The 26,132-nt window shown below is 42.8% G+C and overlaps 1 protein-coding gene and 1 non-coding gene across 4 annotated transcripts in view; one reads left to right on the top strand and one right to left on the bottom strand.

The window, feature by feature from the left end:
• MAPKAP1 (MAPK associated protein 1) overlaps positions 1–26,132 on the top strand; it is a 236,395-nt gene that overhangs the window by 180,840 nt on the left and 29,423 nt on the right. For all 3 annotated transcript variants that reach the window (XM_059925619.1, XM_059925618.1, XM_059925617.1), the window contains one exon: positions 9,803–9,943. In XM_059925619.1, coding sequence (XP_059781602.1) covers positions 9,803–9,943 — 141 coding nt within the window. The remainder of the gene's footprint in view (positions 1–9,802; positions 9,944–26,132) is intronic.
• Positions 13,323–13,429, bottom strand: LOC132368308 (U6 spliceosomal RNA). The gene has a single exon (XR_009504045.1). It is a non-coding gene; the product is annotated as a U6 spliceosomal RNA (small nuclear RNA).

Here is a 26,132-nt window from a genome sequence, read left to right as displayed (position 1 = left end):
CAAATGGAAATGACTTGTGGTGTTCATGGTACATATTTTAGGTTGAATTACTGCTGAAAGCCAGTTACGTGTCTGGCTCTGGTGGGGGGAAACGTGTTCACTGTAAGGAATTTTCTGTATGGGTGAGAGTTTTTTCAAGTAGATATTGGATAATAGCTCCCTGCTTGCTGCACGCTAACAGAATTTAAATGGAACAGAAACATTATCCCCGATGCCAGAATACCTATGTGTCTCCGCCTCTTGCTGTCTGTTTGATGTGGGCTGGTTGGCAGTGTGTTGTAGGGGAAAGGCAGGATGTTTGAAGCCACAGCGTGACCTTAGGCAAGTCCTTCTCTGAGCTTCATTTCCCCATCTGTAGGGCGACCCTGTAGGAAGGAATCCCTACCCTGTACAGCTGTTATGAGGATTAAGTTGAGATTGTGTGCCTTAAATGCACGCGGTAAAGTGCAATGCCCCATGCAAGAGCTGGCCATTCCCAGGTTTTGTGTGCCCAAGACACAAAGCGAGTGCCTGTGCGCAGACACCGTGGCTAGTCTGCGCTTGTGTGTGTTGGCCTTTTCCCTCTAGACGCTTAGATTTCCCGCAGGTCCCTTTGGGCAACAGCCTGCACCAAGGGTAGGTGATACCTAGGGCAAAAAACAGTGCTGATCTGAACTGGAAGCAAATTTGTGCCCTGTCCACACGTACTTCTTCAATAGTGAGTGCGTTGTGCTATGTGGGCTGAGAAATTCCACATGAATTGCATTTTTCACTCTCCCCCTTTCTTGAAAGTTCCCCCCTTTTCATTTTATCATTAGATAGTAATTAGTATTCAAGGGAAATTGGTCTTAATATATTAAAATTGGTTAAGTGCATTTAGACCTGTACCACAGCCAATGTCTGATTGGAAAATGTAATTGGGGACTCTGTGTATGTAATTAATTGAATTACAATTAAGAACTTTCATTAAGCGATACACTGGTACATTAGAGCAGTAAGGAAACATGTTTGACGAGCCACAAACCCTGTATGGGCTCTAAGTGGGGGCACAGGGATTTGCATCCCTCTGGTAGGCTCCTGGCCCTAGAATCCGCCCTGTAGCCCCTGACTAATGGTTTGGTAATGCATCGGGTGACATTTCTGCAGTGACTCCCCTGATGGGAAGCGGGGTTCTTCCAGCATGTGTGCCCTCATTCTCTGACTCTGGAGTCAGAGAGAGAGGTGCCTCGGTGTTGATAAAATGTTGCAGTTCTTAGATATTTTGTCATGTAAATTGTCCAAAATGCCCAGGCTCTTAAGAAGACTCCATTACTTTCCCTGTGTTTTGAACAGGGGCAAAGACACAATGGAGGAAAAGGAAGTGATGGGAATTCTGACATCAACCTAACTTCCAGGCAAACCTGTAATGGTTCAGACCCTTGAATGGTCATGCTTCATCCTGTACAGGCTTCACCCTAGACACATATTTGTTCATTCATCCCCCAAATATTGACGGCCCCTCCTCTGGGCCAGTCGCTGTGCTGGGGCAGTAGAGAGGATACACAGCCCCTGCATCATGGAGCTCACAGCTGTGATGAGCGCTGTGAAGGGTATAAAAGAGTATATAGCAGGGGCCTGGAGCTGGTGAGAATGGGAGGAGAAAGCTTCCTTGAGGAAGAATAAAAAGGAGTTATTCCGCTCATGAGTAAGAGGAATGTTCCAGGCCAAGGGACTACTTGTCCAAAGGTCTTGAGAAAGAGCTAGGTATATTTGGGAATGAATGAATGGAGTGGAATGAAATGAGCAAGGGAGAGAGTGCTGGAAGATGAGACTGGGGGACAGGCAGGAGCTTGAATGCAGAGCCGACACCTCCCCCACCCCCACCTTCCCACCTTCCCACTTCCATGATCCGCTCTCTTTAGAAATTCTACAAACCAGAAATCGTTTCTTTCTGATCACCTCATAAAACAAGATTATCCTGATTTATTGAGGGTCTGAAATCTCCCTGTGGAAAGACTCTGACTCCAAGAGTTTAATCAATTAGGCACTGACAGCAAGGATCCCTACCCTGGTTGTAGCATGGCAAATTCAGTGAAGGGTGTATCCTACAGTACGACCCTGACGGCTTTGAAGAGATTACCGCAGAGGGGCAAACAAGTGCGCGTGTGTATATTATAGTATATCACCTATGGATTATTTTTTAGAGACCAGCAAAAATGACTAGTAGCCAAAGGGAAGTGTTTAATAGAAGAGAAGTTTTGGGCTTATGAGTCTTTGGGGACTTAAACGGCCTTTGGAAAAAAAAAATGTGATGGATGTAGAAAGCTAAAGGAGAGTTTTTCCTCCCTGACTCACTCACACATCTAGCTTTGAGTCTTACAGAAGGAGTAGAGAGAGTTAGGTTTTATCCCTGATTGTTTGTTCTGGCAAAGGCAGGTATGATTGTGTTCTCCTTAGATACTGCTATGGCCCATGGATTTGTACATTCCCAGCCCATCCAAGGAGCATTTTACCCAAGGGGTTATGTGGTGGTTAAGGGCACAATTTTGGAATTAGACCTGGGTTCCTTTCCTAACTCCAGCTTGTATTAGTTGTATGGCTATACTAGCAGGACAACATTCTGAGCCTTATTTTTCTCACTTGTAGAAAGAAGATAATATTATCCAACTTAAAAGAGCAGTGAGAAATTTAAATGAGATAATATATTTAAAGTGCTGAGCATAATGTCTGGCATATATAGTAAGCATTCAGTAAATGTTAATTGCTCTTAGAGTTGTTGTTGAGGCAGGATCCCTGTCTGGTAGGGCATCTGAATGGAAAACTAGGAATGGTGTGTTAGGTTCTGATAACCAAGGTAAATACAAGGGATGGTGTACAAACTCAGGTACTGTTATGGCTAACCTGTGTGGCATCAACCTCATTCAGGCTGCCAACAGCATTTATTGAACATCTACTGTGTGCTCTGTAGGATGCAATGTTCTTGCCCCCAAGGAGCCCATTGTCCAGAGGGGGAGTACAGATGCTTATCGTGTAAGAGACTTATCATGAGAGCCTTCAACAAAGGGAGACAGGGTTTCAGGAAAGGGATCAGGAAAGATTCCATTTGGACTAGACCTTGAAGTGTATTAATTTTAAAGAGTGGAAAGGACATTCTGGCCAGATGGTATAACCTGAACAAAATCCAGTTTAGCTGAAACAGGCATTGTTCTATGTGGAGTGGCAATAAGGCTGCAAGATAGAATGGGGCAGAAGGTAGTTTGTTTATTCTTCATTCAGCTGTTTGCACAGCAGTATTTTACTGTATGCCAAGTCCTGAGATGGACAGTGCCTATCTTTGAAGACTTCTCCCCCTCCACCCCACACCATTTTATTTCCACTATTCCCCTTCACAGACTCTTTGCACCAGCCAAATGCAAACACTTGCTGCCATCCTCCTGTGTTCCTGAAGCACTGGCACAGCTCTGGCACACAATTGGTGCTGGGTGACTGTTTGCGGACTTGGGAGGAATGGTCAACAGGGCCATCATTGCTACAGAGAGTGTACGTATGAGGTAAGGATGTAGCAAAGGCCCTCGAACTTCCAGTTGAGTTCTAGACTTGGCATAGATCTTTTTGGAGATGGAAGACGGAAGTTGCTTTAACTTATAACTAGATTAGCCCTTTCAGACTTGGCGTGAGACTCATTGAACCATAAAATGAAGTCTGATGTTCCATGTAGTTTGTGTCTATGAACATAAGACATCTGCTAGAGGCGTACAGTGAGTTCATCTGAGCTTTGGTTTAATCATCAGTGCTCATTTGTCTGAAAGACAGTCACGTGTGTACCTGTATGTATCTCCCTCAGTTCCAGTGAAATCATGAAGTATATGAAAATGCTTCTTAAACAATATTAGTTGTAATTAGCCTTGATCTGATCACGTGGCAAACAAGCCTGTCACTCTAACAATGTGTGTACAGGCTTTCTGTTTGTTTGTTTTCAGGTATGTAATATAGATACAGAGCTGTAGCTGCACTTTTGTGTCCCATCATGGTTGTCCAAATGGGCATCCAGGAACAATGAAAACATGGCAGAAGAACCAATAAAGGCAGCAGTTCTCAAACTTTTGGGTCTTAGGACCTCTTTACACTCTTAAAATTTATTGAGGACCTCAAAGAGCTTTTGTTTATTGAGTTATATCTATTTATTAGGAATAAAAACAGAGATTTTAAAATATTTATGAATTCATTAAAAATAATGGTAAATCCATTATATGTGAACATAAATAACATTTTTATTAAAATTTTTTAAAATAAAAATATTTTCTTTTAAAAATTTAATGATAAGAGTAGCACTCTTTTATTTTGGTTTGAGGGTTTTTTTGTTTTTTTGTTTTCCTTCCTCTGAAAAGCATTTATTTTTGTTCCACCAGGAAGATAAGTTATTGACTAATCTCCTGAACCAGTGGGCACTATTTTCTATTTTTGCAAATTTCTGTAATGTTGGCTTTATAGAAGACACCTGGATTTTCATATCTACTTCTGCAATCAGTCTGTTACAATACATTGTTTTGGTTGAAGTATATGAAGAAAATTTGGCTAACATAGATAGGTTGTTGGAAATGGGAGTATTTCAGTAGCCTTTTCAGGTAATAGTGCATATTAATTTTTGTTGCTATACCAAAACTCAAGTGATAGTTTCCTAAAGGTTGGTTGCAATGTGGAATCAGAAACATATCAATGAACTTTTTTTATTACTTTGTGCACTTGTAAGATATTAGGCATGAAAAGGGCAAGTCATGTCTTACTGTTACTATTATAAAAATAGTACTGAGGTTATGGACCCGCCTCCCGCCACGCCTGGGGTCCTGAGCTGCACTTTGAGAACCACTGACTTAGAGTTTACAGTCACCCACACAGTCCCTGTCCTTGCTGCTGCTTGTAGGAATGTGGTGACACAGGAGGGGAAGGAGAAGGAACATAACTCCGGAGTTCGATAGATCTGTCCCAGCTCCGCCTCTTTCCAACAGTGGAACCTTGGGCAAGGTTTTTGACCCACTCTTGACCCACGGTGTCAGAGTTAGGATTTGAATCTACATCTCTGAACTCGATGTTCCAGGTTCCTTCCAGTGTTATTAAGCCCCAGGGCCACATCCCGGCTCTCTCTCAGTACCTCCTCTTTCTTTCTTCAGTGCAGGCCTTACACCCCGCCAGCCTCCTCCTTCCCCTCCTCTCTGCTTCCCTTTGCTCCCTCTTCCCTGGCCTGGTGTTGCCATTAAGACAGGTGCCACTCCTTGTTTCCTTTTTTCCTGATTCCTTACTCCAGACAGCTAAGCTCCTTCCTCTCTTGGATTTTCTGCTTGTCCCCTAGTGCTTTCTGTATCGTGAATGTGCTCTCTGTCATCCTTCCAGAGCCTGTTGTCAGTCCGTTTGAGCTCTGGTGCTCAAGTCACTTTTAGGCCCCCCCCCAAAAATTTGATCTATCACAATACATCTTTGAGTTATTGCAGCTCAAGCGTTTTGACACAATACATTATGGTAATCCATGGCACATAGAGACATTAACACTCTCGACTTTGACAAAATACATTGTGAAGTCTTTGAAGGCACCATTACAATTTATCTTGTCATTCATGAGGAGACCCAATTCAGCATTAATGTAGATGAACACAGTGTGGCTTTTGTTTCATTTAATTGCTTGTGACCTTTTTAATTGCTAATTTAACAAAATACCAAAGGGTTATATTTCAATTAAGTTAACAGTTTGGGGAGTGGGTTTTTTTAATATGTTTATTTTTAAGACATTCTGGTTCTATTTTTTTACTTCGAGTAGATAAAAATGTCTTCTCTTAACAGAAGTCGTTTTGGAATGTGAAGTTGATAGTACAGTAATATTTTTAATATGCACTGTGGTGCAGTATCAAGCATCTTTCATGTGTGTTTGGGTTCACCCCTTTCCAGAAGGATACAAACAGTAAAGGTGTACATGCAAAGTCAGAACTTTCCCGGTTTAAAAAAAAAAAAAAAATGCTTTTGCTATAATGCTCTGCTTCAGATGTGTGCCTTTAGATTGTCTGTTGCATGCATCATTTATTGGGCACTTCTCTCTGCCTTGTCCTGTTTTCTTGGTGTCCTGTAGTGAATTTGTAAGCTCCTGAAGGTCAGGAACCCTGCCTTATCTTCATCAATGTCCCTTCCCAGTTTAGCACACTGCAGGCATGGGGACAGTAGTTGCAGGTTGCATGGCTGACTGATCTGTACACACAGACATGCCCCCTCCAAGCAGAGGCATTCCTGAGCCTACTTTGAGAAATGGCACTGGAACTCCAAAACCAGAAGTTGTTCCCATTCAGCAGATAACCTGCTTGGGGGTGAGCGGCATGTATCAGAGGTGAGTGCAGGACTGTTTCTTCCTTCTCTGCTCGCCCGGTGCTGCTGCCCTTTTGACCGTAAAAGTAAACACACCCCATGTCAACTGAGGCAAGGCTCAGAACTCACCCAAGTATCAAGGGGACTTAAATCCTCAAATGGGATATGAATTTACACTGTCAGAGAGTAGAAGGTCAATGCGAGAAGCATTAATGTGTTGAGCCAGCTCCAGCTATATAAGTCTTGAACAAAATTAATATGAGGAAATTGACAAGCTTTGCTGGTTATTCCATAGTTTTAAGACCTCTTCTAAAATCCTATCGTCTCATCTGCCCATTATTAACATTTCAGCAAAGTTTTCATTAATCTCGCACAGCAAATTTAGGAGTGAAAACTGGCATTTGTTTGAGCTTTTAGGACTACATTAGCTGGTGTATTAAACAAAATATGTCATTCTTCAGTAGCTTCTGCAAGAAGCTAAATCAATTTCCAGCCATATTTATGCACCACTTTATCTAAAAGCATCTGAATTATCATTTACAGCTAAGATGCTTTATTAGCAGCTGGCATTGAAATTGCTCAGTAAAAAATTATGTCACGTTATAGTAATTTTTAAATTGGTTTTAATCCAACCTCATAAAATGTAAAACTCTTAAGTGTGTTTTTTTAAAAATAATTGGCATTTTAGCATAATGAGCTGTTACCTCTTTCCAAATCAAATACCTGCAATATTTAGAAAATACTAATTGGTAAAGAAAACAGAAGCTCTTAAGCTGAGTTGTATCTAATAATGGCATTTTCTCAGAAAAGATGGCTTTAAATGATTTAAAACATGAAAGGATTTTAGTATTTCTCCAAAATTCTCAATTTAAAAGGTTCTAAAGTAAAAGTAAACACACCGTGGCAGCTCTGTTTTAGGAAAAGGTATATTTGGAGAAAGTGAATAACTATTTGAAACTTTAATTTCTAGCCAGCCTCTTGGCTTGCGATGTGGACGTTACTCTGGAGACAGTAGCGATCATGATCACAGCATCTCTATCCAAAATCACAAGTGTTCCAGAGAAAGGAAACAGGGTTACCCAATGACCCTTGCAGACGTCGAGTGCAACTTTGCTAGTCCTAGCAATGTGATGTTGGTTAAGTCACTAAGCCTCTCTGATCCTGGGGATACAGCACTCGGTATTCATCCAGTAAATTGTTATTCAGCTCTTGCTTTATTCTGTGCATGGTAGCACTAGCAGGGTCTGGGCTATGGTGTTTAGTAAAGCAGTCACTCTGCCTCTGCTCTTGGGGTTACAGTCTAATGGTGGAGACAGACGATTACTATCTGTGATAAATAACCTGAAGGGAAATGCAGGGTGCAGTGACAGAAGGAGCTGAGCTAGACTTAGGGTTCCTTGGAATGTCACTTGAGCTAAGCTCATCAGAGGGATGGGGAGGAGGCCTGGAGAAAAAGGCCAGGAGGGAGTGGAATGGGAAGAAGGGTGACCTAGGCGGAGAGGTCAACACGTGGGACTGTGTCACAGGCATTCGGTGGCTGGCCCGTTAAGGCCGAGGCTGCAGCCTTACTGAGGGGAAAGCATCCTTGTAGGTGCTAGAATGGTCCAAGCTGGGAATAGTTGTAGCGTTTGGAAATAGAATGCACAATTCCTAATAAATTAGTTAAATGTGAAGGCATCAGAAACCAGCTTTGCCTTAAAAGCCTCCCCTGTAAGCAATAACTGTGGGAAGGAAAGTGTGTAATTGGTAGGCATAGAGAATTTTCCAGTTTTATGCCCAAATCTAGAGTTTTCCATTCCTCCAACTCTGTGCCAAGGAGTTCTCTCGTGGTCTCCCTGTGGAACCGTCTCCGCGTACTCATCACAAGGCCTTGGGCACCCCGCTCTGGTTGGCCTCTTCTAGACAGATGCTCCCTCCCACCAGCAGCCACACCTTCAGAGGACCGCATTTCAAACTCAGGCATGGGGGGTGACGAGAGTTAGTTTAGCTTTGCTTATGTGACCTTGGGCGTGTGACTTTGCCTCTCAGAGCCTCGGCTTCTTCATCTGTATAATACAAAAATTATAGGACCTACCTACCAGGTTGTCCTGAGACTTAAATGCATGTGTGAAGTGCTCAGCACCATGCCTGATGTGTGAGTACTCACCTGTACTAGCTATCATTATTGTTATTGACTGATTTGTTTATTTAGCAAAATTTAGTGAGAGCATGCCAGTTGCCTGTACTGCTTGCAGGAAAAGATGTAGAGATGAATAAGAGACTTTACTTATCCTCACAAAGTTTCCAATTTAGGACACAGCAACCACTCAGCAATTCTAGTGCAAGCCTGAATGTGATCAACTATGACAAGAGAACAAAAATAATCATGACTGCTATTTATTAAGCGTATTACATGCTAGATTCTTTAAATACGTTTTGGTATTCTGTGGATGGCAGATGCTGGGGTTCAGAGAAATAGTCACTTGGCCACTATCACACAGTAAGTTAGAGGCAGAGCCAGGAATTGAGCCCAGGTCTCCCTGGCTCCAGAGTCCAGTATAAACCAGCTGCTATGGTGTTCAAGAGGAGGTGGAATCTGAGCTAGCCTGGGTGGAGTTTTGACAGAGGGATGTTCTAGGCCAATGGAACCACATGAGCAAAGAACCAGAAGTAGAAAAACCTGAACCTATATATAGTCTGAGGAGTTTGGGAAGAACTGAGAGAAGGTATGTGTTAGAAATGACAAATAAAATGGGAAATTTTTGTTTCAGCAAGATTGTGGACGTCCTTGATTGCTTGACTGAAAAGAGTGTGCTTCATGCAGGAGGCCTTGGGAAGCCAGGGAAGATTTTTGAGCTCCAGTCTTCTTATTTGTCCCCAGTATCAATATCAGAGTACTTAGTGCACACTACACGTTTGATGAGTGAATGAGTGATCAAAGCTTTAGAAAGATAAATCGGAAAGTCCTGTAGTAGCTGGATTGCTGAGGGAGCCTGGTGGCCAGAAGGCCATCGAGGAGACTCTTACAGCCATGCGAGCGTGAGCAGGCTCACGCCTGAACCGCTGGAGGCTGTGGGGCGCAGGACAGGAAGCTGATAAACAGACAGTTTGCGAATCGTGGGAAGAACAGGGATTCTTCAAGGAGCATGGACTACTTTTCTGATCAGGAAAATTAACAGAAAAAGAAGCAAGAAGTGTGACCACCCATGCTTTTGTGGTTTTGACTTGCCCTTGTGGAGACAGAGCGTCTGGCGAGCAGGAGTTTTTCCGCCCTCTGTATTGCTGCTGCCCAGCCAAGGGCCTGCCATAGAACAGGCAGTGTTTGTGGAATTAATTGTTGAATGATTAATATGTTACCATTCTTTGTTTACTGGAATGGCATTATTAAGTCATCGCTCAGCCTTTTCTTTTCCAAATTAAATAGCCCATATTATTTTAATTTATCCCAAAGCATTTTAAGCAGACACCATTTGCCAAGCCTCATGTATCTTTATGTGTTAAACTGCTTTTTCCTCCCCAGGTTCAAGGGCAGACGGGGTTTTCGAGGAGGATTCGCAGATTGACATAGCGACAGTGCAGGATATGCTGAGCAGCCACCATTACAAGTCATTCAAAGTCAGCATGATTCACAGGCTCCGATTCACAACTGATGTACAGTTAGGTAAGTGTGTCAGCTTTCTGTCAGTGGTCAAGGTCGAAATAGGGAAAGAAACAACATACAACTTTTATGTGACCTGAATGACTAACGGTAATTTGTTTTCAGAGAAAATGTTGAAGCAGTGAAATTTAAAGTAACTCCTTTTTCCCACCTGAGTGCTCTGTCTTGTCTTCTTTTTTATGAAGCAGAAGATTAGAAATAGAACTAACTTGAGACTCTTTGCAAACTGATTGACTTATGTGAAGTTCCATAATTTTCATTCTGTAATTCTCCTACATCCTATCCTTAGAACTGCTTTATAACATTGCTACTTGCCTTTTCTTACTCCATGAATCCACTCCCTATTCATTCATGCCTTTATTCAGGAAGCTTTTTAATGATCTCAGAAGTTATATTTGGATCCTCACCAGATAATCTAGAACTAAAATTCAATTAATATTTGGGGTTAATTTGTTTCCATTAAGTGCTAAATTTCTGTTTTGACTGAAACCTAACAGAGGTAGAAAAAGTGTCGTAGTGGTCAGCAGAATATGAATACGCCAACATCATCGCCATCCTCATGGCCGTCATCTATAGGTATGCACGTGTATTAGGCACTGTGCTCAGTGCTTTACATGCACTACTAACCTACCTAAAAGGTAGGTATTTTTACTGTCTCCATCTGACAGAGAAGGTAAATGAGGTGCAGAGAGGTGAAGTCTCATGCCCATGCTCACACAGCAGGTAGGTAGTGGTATCAGGGGCAGAACCCTGGTCTGGCCAACTGGAGTGCATCTGCTGCGTAAAAGAGGATGATGGGAGGGCAGGGGAACGGGTACAGGTGCCAGGCTTACCCAATCAGGGAGCTGAGCTACTCCCGGGCCCTGCCGAGACCTCTACCACACTGCCTCTTCCTGGGCACCACACTGCCTCTTCCTGGGCTTCGTTTGCTTCATGCGTAAAGGGAGAAAGTTTGAATTCTAACTCTAAGGCTCACTAATGTTATGTTTCTCACAAATGTTTTGTAAATGTCTCATAATAAAACCTTTTCTAATGTGGGCATTAGTGTGGCTAATTTGTAATAAGTCTCAAAAAGCTCTCAAATATTCATCCCAACTTGACTGACAGGAGCTTGAAATATGCTGACAGTAGCTTACTAATTAAGAGATGAGCATCAGAATCACATCTGGTTTACATTGTGGCTCTGTCGACAACCAGCGGTATTAGGCAAGTGTCTTAATCTTTCTGAGTCTTGATTCCATTCTGTTTAAATGGGAATATCAGTGTGGCAGCCTCTTAGGATTGCTGTGGGGAATGAATCAGATGCTCCACTTAGCTTAGCACAGGGCCTGGCAGTTGGTAGACTGTAAATGAGAGCTTTTAGTGGAGAGGCAATATAGCGGAAGCTTGGAGGACAGACTGAAGAGTTAGAAGCCTGGGTTCAAACCCTGGCTCATTCATTAGCTGTACCAACACAGGCAAGTGATGCAGAGCCGCAATCTCCTCCTCTGTAAGATGAAGATAATAGTCTCTGTCTCATAGATAGGGTAATTACGGGGACGAAATGTCATTATCACACGCGCAATACTTAGAAAGGCGCATGGCACATAGCAAGTGCTCAGTAAACGACAGCTTGTAAGATGATGGTGATTCTGACAGACTAAATAGATGAATTAGCACCCAGTATCTGAATCGGAACACACACAACCTACCTTTTTTTCCCCTCCGTAAACCTCTTTCTCCCTCCTCACAAAAAAAACCTCTAAAGTGGTAAAAATTGCTTATTTAATGTTAATTCTTAAAACATAAAGTTCTTCAGCATTGTTCTTTCTAAAGATGCTTTTTCTGGTATCTCTCATAGAAGTAAAATTAATAAGGCTGCTCAAAAACAAGCCAGATGCCCAAAAAAGGGGGAGAAAGCACATGTTGTATGATATAACGTTCAAAAGTACACAAAAATAATATGTGGAAGTAATGATAGTGGTTATCCTGGGGAGTGAAGAGGCTATAGTGACTGGATGGGGGAGCATCTGGGGCACTGGTAAGTTCTGTTTCTTGATCTGGGGGCTGATTACATGAGTATGCAGACTTTGTGGAAAAGTCAAGTTATATAAACTCTTGGGATTTATACACTTTGTATATTTTCAATTAAAAGTTTGCTAAAATAAAAATGCTACTCAGACATCATTTGTGTTTGCCTGCAGTTCTTTCCCAGTAACAGAGGGTCTGCTTTTTCTGAGTGGGTCTAGTTTTACGAAGCCCAGTAAGTAGCCTGACTGCAGTCAAGATAGAGGTCCAGGGTACAAGGCGAGGATTTTCCCAGGTGAGCATAATCCCTGCTGTTCCCCAAGGTGCAAAGCAGTGCCTTGGAAAGATAACCAAGAGCGTGGCTTCTTTCCCCACATTTTTTCCAAAGGCAAAAAGCCAAACTTGAATTCATCAGATTCTGATCTGTATATTCATTCAAAGGAAAAAGTCCACAAAAGGATCTGTGCAAAGAGCCCAAGTTCTGCAGGTGAGAATGGGTTTGAATCCCAGCTTTACCACTTGCCTGCAGTGTCAGCTTAGACAAGTCCCTTCCCCTTTCAGTCTTAGTGTTTGTCATTTATGAAGTGGGAATTATAATGTTTACCTTTGAAGATTGTGTATGAAAGTGGCCGGTAGTAGCTTATCTTAGTGCTGTTACCATTGTCATTATTATGTTTATTTTGCCTATTGCTTTCTCTCCTAGTCCACCATCTTTTTTAACATCTTTATTGGAGTATAATTGCTTTACAGTGGTGTGTTAGTTTCTGCTGTATAACAAAGTGAATCAGCTATACATATACATATATCCCCATATCTCTTCCCTCTTGCGTCTCCCTCCCTCCCAGCCTCCCTATCCCACCCCTCTAGGTGGTCACAAAGCACCGAGCTGATCTCCCTGTGCTATGTGGCTGCTTCCCACTAGCTATCGGTTTTACATTTGGTAGTGTATATATGTCCATGCCACTCTCTCACTTTGTCCCAGCTTACCCTTCCCCCTTCCCGTGTCCTCAAGTCCATCCTCTAGTAGGTCTGAGTCTTTATTCCCGTCCTGCCCCTAGGTTCTTCATGACCTTTTTTTTTTTTTTTTTTTTAGATTCCATATATATGTGTTAGCATATGGTATTTGTTTTTCTCTTTCTGACTTACTTCACTCTGTATGACGGACTCTAGGTCCATCCACCTCACTACAAATAACTCCATTTCGTTTCTTTTTATGGCTGAGTAATATTCCATTGTATATATGTTCCGCATCTTCTTTATCCATTCATCTGTCGATGGACACTTAGGTTGCTTCCATGTCCTGACTATTGTAGATAGAGCTGCAATGAACATTGTGGTACATGACTCTTTTTGAATTATGGTTTTCTCAGGGTATAAAAATATGGAATGCTTCACGAATTTGCGTGTCATCCTTGCGCAGGGGCCATGCTAATCTTCTCTGTGTCGTTCCAATTTTAGTACATGTGCTGCCAAAGTGAGCACTAGTCCACCATCTTGAAAGTGTTTAACCAGATCACTCAAATTAGGTAGTGGCTCTATTGGCAAACCCACAGTGGAGACTTGTCAGGTAGAAATAGATGATGATAGTAATGCAAGTGTCTCTGTCTAGAGCATTGGTTCTCAGAAGTGAGGTGACTGGAAGCTGGTCCCAGTCACCTCTGAATGCTTCCAGTGGCACACATAGCACCCTCTGGTGGAAAGTCACAACTGAGGAACGTCTAAAATATTAGATGTTGTCAGAACATTTGTTTCTGTTATGAATCTAAATTCAGTCTTTACCGTTATAAGCAAAAACTTCATTAATTAATCCTAAGTAATTTTGTGACAATCGGATAAACTGTGCCCACGAGTACTATATCATGCAGTGAATAAATAAGTTCATTTCCTATTCCCATGTAGATGAGCTCAGGTATGTATTAAGACCCTTACTTCCGTCTTGGAAAGCAGATGATAACACCCTTTTCATTCTCACAACAACAACAAAAGGCTGCACACAGTAGTCCAGAAATTCTTTCTTTCTGAAACAGCATCTACTGTGAAGTTCAGGGCAGCAAATGTTCTTTATGAGCATTCAAGTGAGCAGCTGGATTCTGAGATCAGTAAATAATTTATTTTATTTCATCTGACTAGCCAGGTGCTTCAGATCTTTCCTGACACTGATGGATGGTCTCCTCTGCTCGTCCATCCTGTGTCAGTCAGAGCAGAGGTTCCACTTGCCCCCTGTGGCAAGTTCTTCTAAGTGGTGTGTGTCTGTGTGCGGCATTTACCCAGCAGCACTGCTGATTCCACAAAAAGCCACCCGTCCACTCTGAGTTAGCGGTACGTGAGAGCGCAGAGCCGAGGCTCGGCATACCCAAGCTCTGCGGTGCCATCGTAGCAGCCTGCCTCCTGACTGGGGAGTAGGGGCCGGTGTCCCAGTTTTACTCTCTGCTGTTTGTTTCTGGGAAAGTCAGGGGATAAGAGACTCAAACTTTGATTTGCAAGACCCAAAATTACATCAATTTTCCACCAGACTTTTTTTTTTTTTTTTTTTTTTTAGTCTCAGCATTTCTTTTAATAACAAATTGTTAACTGAATAATCCCAGTGATAAGCAATGTGTTTTAAGTATACTGTGGTACAGCCATATACAGAAATGTTATAAAACCTTTGAGAGGAAGCCCTCTCAAAATTTTTATTGAAATGGGAATATATCAATATGTTAAAATAGAAAAAATAACATTTACAGTATGATTTGCAGCTATGCAAATATGAGTATATGTACATAAACACATATATGCCAACACATGTATACGTAAATATATATATATTTTAAAATTCCTCCAAGGAAATATATCAAAATGCTAATAACAATAGTTATCAATGGGTGGTAAAGTTACAAGTGATTTTTTTTCTTTTTTTCCTGGGATTTTTACAGTGATCACATATGGCTTTTCTGTGGAAGGGAGCTTTTTTCTTTTTTAAAAGCCTTTTCTCTTCACCATATTAAACAGAGAAATGAATGAAGTAGTGTGTTACTGCCCATCTGGATATATCACATCTTACTGCTTGTCAAGCGGCATATCCTACATCATGCCCATCTCCAGTCACAGGCAGAAAGGACAGAAACTCAGGCACAAACACACCCCATCCAAATGGCAGTGCATTCACTCTAGGGAGCAGCCTAAGTAGCACGTACAGCAACTTCAATTCTCCACTCAAACCACTCCCCATCTCTCACCCAACGTTTTAGGTTTACTTTTTGATGTGATACAGTACTCCTCCCACAAGCTGCACGTGGGGACAGACCATTTTAATCCTCTACTCCGTGCCACTCAGTCTGTCCTTGAGGGAAATGCTACCCATTTAGTAAATTTACCCACCAAGCCAGAAATCACCGTCATTCTGGACACTTCTCCGTCATCAACGGAAACAGACAGGTAAGCCTTGCTGCTTTCTAAAAATGGCCAGTCCTGCTTGGCAAATGACAGCATATGCTAAGATTTCTCACTCCTGCAGAGCATGGTCCACCAGACTTTTATATGAATGAAAAACTTTATTGGAGTCCATTAATGAAACCTGGGACAAAGATCTGATCTTTTTAAATAATATTAACAAGAAGAATTATAATTTTTAAAAGCAGTTATCGTTTATCAGATGCTTGCTATGTGCCAAGCACTCTGCTGATGACTCTCTTACATGCGTTGTCTCCTGTAATCATAGTACTTTATTAGATAGTACTGATATTATCTCCATTTTTTATGTGAGGAGACTGGGGTATAGGGAAAATCTAGTAAGTAATGAAGCTGGGATCAGAACCCAAGACTGTCTGAGGCTGAGGCCTGTGGCTAACTACTAGATCATGCCTTGAATGCGGATCGTCATTGCACTAATACTCTGTATTTCTATCAATATAACAATGTACGGTATACAATGAACTTTCACCCCATTACCATATTTAATTGACACAGCACATTGATGAGGTTATTCCCATTTCATGACAAAACTGAAGCTCGGAGGAGTTAATGAAATCATGCGATGTATATAAAGCACTTGGTGCTTCCTGGCACATAGCTGTTACTTAGTAAGTACTAACTCTCTTTCCCTCCCTGTCAGCCATCAGATACACAGTAGGATATCCAGTCCCAGTAGCAGAACTGGGACTGAAACTCAATCCTATACACTAACTCCAGTCCATCACGTGACAGATGCCTCAGTCATTAATAACGTCCCTTCCCCAAGGAAGTGATTACTTCTAGTTGGCCGGTTCCAAAACTTCTGCCCATCCCTCACTCCCCCCATCCCAGCGTCTGGAGGTCAGTGTCGGTGTAGCACGCGCGCTGCTAGCCCATCCTCCATTCACGTTGTTAATCAGTCACTGCACTTCTTCCCTCTGGGCCCACACCTGACCTCAGAATCACTTCCAACACAGCCTTTTTTTTTTCTTCACCACGTGGCATGTGGGATCTTAGTTCCCCGACCAGGGATCGAACCCGCACCCCCTGCATTGGAAGCACGGAGTCTTAGCAACTGGACCGCCAGGGAAGTCCCATCCAACACAGCCTTATAGGCGGCCCCTACCAATCTAGTTGGCGTTGGTTCGTTCTTAAGTTGAAATCTATTTGCCATCCATGCTCTGTCAACCTGGAAAACTCACCAAACAAAGCCGTCATTCCTGTATTTCCCAAAAATATTTTTGGACTATTTCATCTTGTCTGCTTCCCTTCCATGTCGGGCGTAAAAGTACAGGTGCCCTTTAAGTGTAGACCTTGCCTGAGCTTATACCAAGTTGAGATTTTTTTCCATTAACTTGAGCTCCTGTATGCTTGACCATAGGATCAGGCACTAAGACATGGGTGCTACCCAAACATGCCAAGACTGGCAGGTTGAAGTAGGTTTGGGGAAATTGAATCTAAAAGGGTCAGATGGTGAATGCCAGCCATGATCTAAGAAGCCCATAGTATACTATCAATAAGTTCTTGTTGGCTGGCTGACGGAAACTGAATTACAACACACCAGCCAAGGGACTGCCCATAAACCCATGTAAGACTCAAGGCAGAGAAGGTCGAGACATGACCATAGCATACCTCTCATTTATATGGTACCTTAAGGCAGTGGTTCCTACCATGACCGTGTATCAGACTCACCAACTCCCTGGCCTCATACCAGACCTGCTGGCTCAGAATCTCTCCTTAATTGTGGGGTTTGGGAAATGCAATCTCACAGTATTTAAAGGACTTTCTTACGCCTTATCTCTTTGTCCAACGCTTGTTTTTACTGATTGGGCAGGTCAGCCTGGTTTTCCCAGCACAGGGTCTCAGGCTGAGAAATGTTTTGATAGTTGTGCCACTTGTGCTAACTTGACTCCTTCACCTTTTCATTTGTCGATATTGACCATCCCCATGTCACCAAAGGAATATGTTACTGAATACATAATATACCATGAATCCCGTCTGTGTCATTACTGCATATATAATCTAACATAATTCTGTATAGGATATACAAATTCTGTATAGGGTTTACAGATAAAGATTATATTATAAAACAACCTCTACCAAAAGTTTCCATGGTTACCTCCATTATCTCTTCATAAAACAATCCATATGCATAATCATAACACTTGTGATCACAGTAGTTTTTTAACAACAGCATCCAGTACAGTAGCACACACCTTAGAGAAAGCAAAGAGATTTCATCTCATAAACAACTCCAAGGTTGTAATGGCTGCCCAGAGCACCGTGCTGAGGTAGCCTCTCACGCTGTATCTGAGGGCAACATGAGCTCTGTGATTGATTAAAGATGTCTGCCTTGGGCCTGAGCGTGATGAGCGGCAGCATGTTTGCCATCTGTTGTCTTTCCTGGTTTATTCTACTGCAGTTACTATTTAACCCTCCGGTCAGTACCTACAAGCCAGCACTCAAAGAAGACCTTATCACAGTATTATTTTTTAATATGTACTATGCAAACTTAAGAAACACATTACAACACAAAACTATGTGAGTGGAAGCAACAGCTGTGGCCTGGACTTTATTACTCCTCAAGCTCACTCTGACGCTGAAAGTAGTTCATGTGGTTGTATGAATAAAATATTCGCCCCTGTTATTTTCCAATGGGATACCTATGGAGTATAGTTCAAGTAATTACGTAATCTGGAAATTCATGTTCTTAAGAAATGGATTGATCTTCCTTCCACTTTTCCATTTCATATTGAATACTAAGGAGATACCCTCCTCCATTCAAAGGCACTAAAATGTTCATGAGGAGACTTGCATCATGTTTAACTCCAGGATCCCTGGGTCCTTGAGTAATTTGAGAATGCAAATTCTAGCATTCTAGTATTTTTTAAAATATTTATTTATGGCTGTGTCGGGTCTTAGTTGCAGCACGCGGAGTCTTTCGTTGTGGCGCACAGGCTTCTCTCTAGTTGTGGTGCGTGGGCTCCAGAGCACATGGGCTCTGTAGTTGTGGCGTGCAGGCTTCAGAGCGTGTGGGTTCTGTAGTTGTGGCACATGGGCTCTCCAGTTGTGGCACGCAGGCTCTCTAGTTGTGGCATGCGGGCTTAGTTGCCCCACAGCCCGTGGGATCTTGGTTCCCCAACCAGGGATCGAACCTGCGTCCCCTGCATTGGAAGGCGGATTCTTAACCACTGGACCACCAGGGAAGTCCCAGCATTCTAGTGTTAATAGTAATAAACTAGCAATAAATTCTAGTATGAAATGATTGTTCTCTCCCTATTGTGACAACAGTTTCTGAACCAAAATTTGGAATAGAGTTTATCAAATCCTAATGAATTTATGAGGTAGCAGGACAGATACTATCAAGACTGCCTCCAGAAAATTTCTTTACCACATTAATGCTTAATGCAGTGATCAAGTCAAGGGAAAATCCCCTGACTGGGAATGTCGGAAACTCGAGAGGCTTTTTCTAACTGTATACTTTCCTCTCTACTCCCAGATCTACCCTTTTGAGAATTCCTGTTCAGTAATCCACAGTTACTCGTGACAATGTGTCAGGCTCCTCAGATGGCTGAGAAAGAATTAAGAATTGGAAAAAGTTGAGAACCACTGGCATAATGGAATTAGTGGGAATCGGATACGTGAGAGTTTGCCAAGGTTCCGTATTCTTTTTACCACTTCCTCATCCTTGGCACTTGAGCTCTGACAATGTACTGGGGCCTGGGCGTAGGGACGATCAGGTTTTTCCTCATTCTGCAGGTGATATTATAAATTCTCTTAGGAAACACAGCATTACTGCTGTGTTTGTGGCGCACGGTCTTTGTTGCTCCGCGGCATGTGAGATCTTCCCAGACCAGGGCTCGAACCCGTGTCCCCTGCACTGGCAGGCGGATTCTTAACCACTGCGCCACCAGGCAAGCCCCTATACTGCCATGCATTTGATCACTGTAAATGTAATGCATAGTGAGACAAAGTGGGTCTTTTTAAGCCCTAGCTTGGTAGTATGGGATGTGAATTATGGTTATAGCTCTGTCATTAATGGGTGACATCAGACAAGTCACATCCCCGCCCTGAGCCTCAATTTCTTCATATGGGAAATGAAAGCCCCAGACTAGGTGATCTCTCATTAAGCCCAAACAGCCTTTGTGTCTGATCCTGTGTGTAAATTCAGAGAAGTATCAAAGACTTCCCTGCCTGCTCTGTAGATGCTATCGATTGGCTGTATAAATTCAGCAAAATCCACTCTGGCAAAGAGTTGTTCAGTGACACTCCCCAGGGGCTTTTCCAGGCTTTCATAGGCTCTAGGTAACCTGAAGACAAGAGGACTGGAGAATTGTATAAAAAGCTACTCCAGGATTTAACAGCAGTGGGGCTTTTGTAGTCTTGGATTCACAGTTGTGGGAAATTGATGAATGAACCACAGCTCATGATGTCCAAGCAAATAAGCAATAACTCAGGAAATACACTGAGGCGTGGAATGTTAAACGCCCTAGCTTTTGCCAAGCTGGTGTTTCAGCTTACTAGAAGGGTATTTTAAGTGTGCCTTGTGGGGCAGCTGTGCCTTCTAAGAGTCAAGCATATAGGAAACAGCTGACGTGTCGGAACACACACCGACTGGACTTAGTCCCATAGACCTGGGCTTCAACCCCAGCTTTGCCGTTTCCTAACTTGATTCACCCCGGTCAAGTACGTCATTTCACCTTTCTGAGGTCATTTTTAATAATAATTTTGATAATAATTGAGCCTTTATTATGTGCCAGGCACTCTGCTCTTTTATACATGCTTAGGCCATTCTACCTTCATGACACCCTAGGAGTTGGTACTGCTGTTTCCTCATTTTACAAAGGAGAAAACTCAGGCTCACCGAGGGAGAAGTAACTTTGCCCAGGATAATACCAGTGAGATCAAGATCTCCAGATTCATGACTTGGAGACCTTGTAGGGCAGGGGTTCCCTAGCACAAACGTTTCCACAACTTCCAGATGTAAGAACGTTCTTCCTGATGTTGAATTGAACTCGTGGAGGCTGCTGGGAAGAGGTTTGCCCTCTTGGTGATGGGAGGTTATTGCAAGGATTCGTGGGGATGAGGGCATTGGTCTTCCCAGGTGGACAGTTGTTCTGGATCCCGGTGCTTCCAGTACTGGGGTATAGAGCCTGTCCCAGAGAGAATCACCTCCCACCCCCACCCCAGACTAGCGCCGGGCAGGTCCCTTGTTCCTATCCCTCCCAGGGCTCTCTGAGCTCACTCCCCTGTCCTGACCCTCATCACTGGGTCTGTATCACATCCCTTAGCCCAGTGCCTGACTCCGGGTAACAGTAGTCATGAGAAGTAGTCGTATATGTCACTAGCTATGGATTAAGCACTATTCCAAGCACTTTTACAAGTCTTACTTCACTTAATCCTCATAACAAGCCCATGAGGTGGATTTTATTATCATCACCATCTATTTATAGCAACCTTCCCAAAGTCACATAGTTAGGAAGTAGGGAAGCTGGTACCCGAACTCAGGACTCTGTGACTCCGAAGTCCCCTGTTCCTAACCTCTCTGCACTACTGCCTTTAAATGTAAAGTGGGGTGCTACTGCCTTCCTGGTAGAGATGTGGTGCGCTCTCAGTAAGTTGCTACACACAAAAGGACCCAGCGCAGGGGCTGCCCAAAGTAGGTACCCAGTCTGTGTTAGCAGAAGATGATATACAGGGCTCATTTCCTCTTACAGAAATCTTTCGGTTAGCTAAAACAGACAAGGGTCTCCTTGTGATAACTCTAAAGCATTGGACAAATAGTCTCCCCAGAGAGTTGTATATACATTATAGTTGCATTTTTGTTTATTTTGAGCTGTCTTGTTAAGGAAGGATTTATATGCTGGCGTTGATGTAGGACAGCAATCAGGCAGTGTTTTCTGCCTTTGACAGTTGGTGTGATAGTTTGCTTCCAGTGAAGTTTGACTCACTGTATCTGGAAGCTGTCAGAAGTGGGAACATGAAAAGGTCATGACGGATGGCTTTGGATAAGTGGGTTGGGGAGGAGAGCTGGTAAAGGAGACAAATGGCCTCCTTGTTTCCGAGGGAAGGGGCTGACCCTGGCCGCTTCGGGCCAGCCCCCACCCTCTCCTCCTCCTCACCGGCTGGGCTGCTGGGGTGGAGCCTCCCTGGGACCGTTTGTCAGAGTGGCACCGGCTTGGGCATAACGCAGCTCCTGGGAGCCCTTCCCAGCAGCCCAGCCCCTCAGGGACTGGAGAACTGCTAGGTGGAAGTAGTCTTCAGTTTAGGATCACTTCTCATGATAACCAGTTACAGAATTCAACATACTCACTTCCTCACATTTTAAAACTTGGGAGGGAATTCCCTGGCAGTCCAGTGGTTAGGACTCCACGCTTTCACTGCCAGGGGCGCGGGTTCAACCCCTGGCCGGGGAACTAAGATCCTGCAGCTACATGGCGTTGCCAAAAATAAATAAATAAATAAAATAGAAAATAAAAATTGGGAAAGAGTACTGAATTCTGAAGTAGAAACAAACAAACAAAAGTCAACTTTTAAAAATGATGTTTGTTTTTATTTTTGGTGAAATTTCTACTTTGGAAAAATATAGAAAAGAAAAGAATGTAATCCCACTGGCCAGAGTTGACTTGACCACTCTTACCAATATGAAGCATATCCTTTTGATCTCTTTTCTATAAATATTTTTCTGTCCTTTTCACCTAGTGTCATAAGAATTTTTCCAAGTCAGAGCTTTTCTTATACATAATTTTTCATGGTTGTATTGTATTCTGACATGGTTGTATTAACTCTTGTTGGCCATTTAAGTTGGAGAAATGTAAACTTAACAAAAGCCAGCTTCCCTTGTTTTCTTGGACGTATGTTTATAATTTGAATTACTTTAAAATAGTGCATAAATGACACTTTAAGGAGTGCCTCTGCCTTTCCTTCAGTGACTTTACACAAAAACTTTTCAGAACCATGCTCAGTGGTCAAACAGAAGAATACTGGTAGGATTTCATGCTCCAGTTTGCCATGTATGAACAAAAATAGGTGTACATTTATTGGCACATTTGAATATTATTTGTTCCTTGGTGAAAATTGAGAGAGGAAACTAAAGACTAGGTGGGCAGAATTTCTTATCACATCTTCTCGACTTAGCTGAATGGGGCCGTGCAGAGCAGTAGAAAGTATCATGCTTGGGAACCAGATGGCTCTGGGTATGAACACAGCTTTCCCACTTAAAAGCTCCCCAGCCTTGGGCTTCCCTGGTGGCGCAGTGGTTAAGAATCCACCTGCCAGTGCAGGGGACACAGGTTCGAGCCCTGGTCAGGGAAGACCCCACGTGCCGCGGAGCAACTAAGCCCGTGCGCCACAACTACTGAGCCTGTGCTCTAGAGCCCACGAGCCCCAACTGCTGAGCCCGCATGCCTAGAGCCCGAGCTCTACAACAAGAGAAGCCACCGCAGTGAGAAGCCCACGCACCGCAACAAAGAGTAGCCCCTGCTCACCGCAACTAGAGGAAGCCCACGTGCAGCAACGAAGACCCAATGCAGCCAAATCAATCAATCAATCAATCAGTCAATCAATATCCCCAGCCTCAGACAAGTACCATCATCTCTCCTAGCATATGTTATGTAAAACACCTCACACAGTTCCTGCAGAATAGTGCAGTGGCTGAGGGGACAGATTCTGGAACCAGATTACCTGGCTGTCTTCAAATTCCAGCTTTGCCACTTTGTAGCTGTGTAAACTTGGGCAAGTTACTTAACCTCCCTGTGTTTCAGGCTCCTCATCTATAAAATAGGGAAAAACATAGTAACCAACTTCATAAGGTTCTTATGAGATTTGAATCAATGCACACAAAGGATTTCTAACCTTTCTGGCACATAGTTGATGCCAGTTAATGCTTCACGGCTCTTTGCCCCTGACCTGGCCTGTAGCACCAGCCTCCAAACTGGTTTCCTCTCCATCAGGCTGCCTCCTCCTGTTTGCTTCCCGGCTGGATTCCACAGACTCTGTCTTCAACAGTAGTGGGGTCTGGGTGTGCTCAGGAAAATGGGCTCCGGCAGTGGGCTGCCACTTGTCCAGCAAGAGCGAATAGGGTCCTGTGGGGCCGTGTGCCCTGCTTTAAGAAGCCGGACTCACGTATCTCGAGCAGGGTGAGGTTATTTAATGTACAAAAGGATTTTTCCCATCAGGAGAGATTCCCCTACAGGTTTCTTTAAATAGTGACTCCTCTAGGCAGGCGAGTGTTTTACAGATCATTAACTACTTGACTGAAAGCCTGCAGGGCAGAGAAACTTAAAACTAAAGTGTTGGGAGCCCCTGCCAATTACAGATCAATCCAAAATGAAGATAAAGTATCTCTGAAACTAGAAGTCACTGGGAAAATGTGATTTGATTCAGAAAGAAATCTGATTTCCACGCATCTCTTTTGGAACACACCACTTGTTTAAACGGTGTTCCAGCTGCCTGCCTGTCTTGAATCTAGTGCGCTCGTCTCCCACGTCTTCATCCCCAAACTGCAGGCTTGGGGTTCCCCTCTGTGAACAGTGACTGCACAATAACCCCAGGAAAGGGTGTCTTTGGGAAAGTGTTCTTGTGGCCGAGCAGAGCTTAGGCAATTGATGCAGAGATACAGCCCATAATGGATGAACTATACAGTAACAATTTGCAGATAAAAATAATAGAAGTTAAAGTATACTTTACATGATAAAAGAAAGATGAAAGAGGACGAGAGTCTGTTATATCTGAGATGGTTACAAAAGTCCTGCTTTGTGAAGTAGGCTCTGTTGAAAAGATTGATGCAATGGGGAGTGACCTTGGCTTGGAGCAGGAGCTGGTGATGTATGTGTGCGCATCCCTCTGCTAAATGGACCCAGATTTGTAGCACTAATATACATGGGAGCCCAGAACCAAACTCACTACGGCAATAAATCAACAGCCACTTTGGGTGTCATTTCTGGTTTATACTCCACTATTGTTCTATCACTTTAATTCATGTCACTATCATCTTTTCATCTGGAACAGTTTTATATAATTTTCCAGTGGAGTTACCTGACAAATCCTATCAAATTAACAAGCTACATTAACAATATTGACTGACTACGGCTTCAGGAGTTGGAGGGCCGTAGAACAAAATTTTAAAACCGTGTCTCTCTGATGATGATCTTTCCCCCTCCCTTTCTGAGAAAGGAATATGGGGCAGGGTTTATTGCACATAAGAGATCTGCACATTTATTTTGCTCTGCTCATTTTGACTTTTATAAATGTCAAAACAAGAAGCAGAAGGGAAAAAAAACACTACCAACAACCACGGTGTAAGTACTTTTCTTCTTTCAGGGAACTATAGAAATGTCCAGATCTTTAACATTTAATGACCAAATTGGAGGGAAGAGTGTAACTGGGTAATCTATTTTAAGTGAAATGTAATAAAATTGGTCTCCTGATACATTCTCACCCTCCTGAAATCATCTAGACCTGAACGTCCAGAGTCAATTGGGCTTATGACGTTATGCCTAATTGAAATACGGTGTTCCTGAAATATGTCTAATGACAAATTCCAGCGTTCGATTAATAAAAAATACCGATTGTTCGTCTTTTCCAAAGACCACACGGTAATGACCAGGGTTAAGCAACTGAACTGCAGTATCTCCTTCAGACAGTAGGCGAGACTCTTCCGTAGTCTGTCCAGTCTTCTGCCTTTGTCTGACGGCTATTTGGGATTTCTGTATTCATAAAGTAAAATAGAGATGAATGGAGTGTGTGGCAGAACTAATCACTAGGATTTTGTTTGTTTCCTTTTTTAATTTTAAATTTGGTCTGACTGTGGTCATGGTGTTCTTTTGATTTTTGTTTTTTAATTTAGCTATTTCTTTTACCTGCCTTATCTTACGGCCTACTAAGTTTTCTCACATTATATTTTAAAATTTCTAAGTGTGATCTGTAGGATGAAATATGTTAATTCTGGTTGTCTTTTCTGTTGCAGTATGAACACTTGATTGTTTTAATTATTTCTTACATTTTTACTTCGTTTTGCTTTTTTTCACTTTGAGCCTGACCTTTAAAACTGTGGCCTAAAAATTAATTACTTTTAAGATTCCATCTGGGGTCCACTCTGGAAGGATATTGAAGGGTTTTGTTTCACTTCATGAACAGATTCCTCGATTTTCAATACAAGGAAAAAGAGAGCATCTAACCAAAGCCTTTGTGTCGGGCTGGGCACCTTCTGGTTGGTGATACCAGGAGAGCAATTGCTGTGCGTTTCTGCAGTTATCCCAGGACACCCTCCATCCCTGGCGTCACCTTGGTTCTCCTAACACCTTTGCTCCCAGTCACTGCACAGTGTGTTATGTCTTTCACAGCTCTGAAAATGAAACCTGAAGTCCCTGTAGTTAATGTTCTGGATTCCTGTTAGAAAGTCTTTGTTACATAAAGTGCACACGCAGTGCTGTCTCTCCATCGGTGGAGAAGCAGTGACCTCCACAGCCTGAAGCCAGGCTCCAAGACTTGAACTTGGAATGTTTAATGTGAAGGATCCTTTGATCCTCCTGTAACTTCCTTTAAATACAGTATGGATGATTATTTAGTGTCAGAGAATTATTTAGTAAGAGAGAGAGATTTTTCCTATTTTTAGTGTGCAAGATTTTTCCAGATCAGAAACTCTTCATTGGTAGCCTAGCTATTTAGGCATAGGTGATGTTACAGCTTATCTGTCCAACCCAGATCTTCTAAAACAAAACAAAACAAAACAAAACAGAGACCACTGATCAAA

The sequence above is a fragment of the Balaenoptera ricei genome, chromosome 6, assembly GCF_028023285.1.
Source record: "Balaenoptera ricei isolate mBalRic1 chromosome 6, mBalRic1.hap2, whole genome shotgun sequence".
Lineage (NCBI taxonomy): Eukaryota > Metazoa > Chordata > Mammalia > Artiodactyla > Balaenopteridae > Balaenoptera > Balaenoptera ricei.
This window is presented reverse-complemented; position numbering and strand designations above follow the sequence as displayed.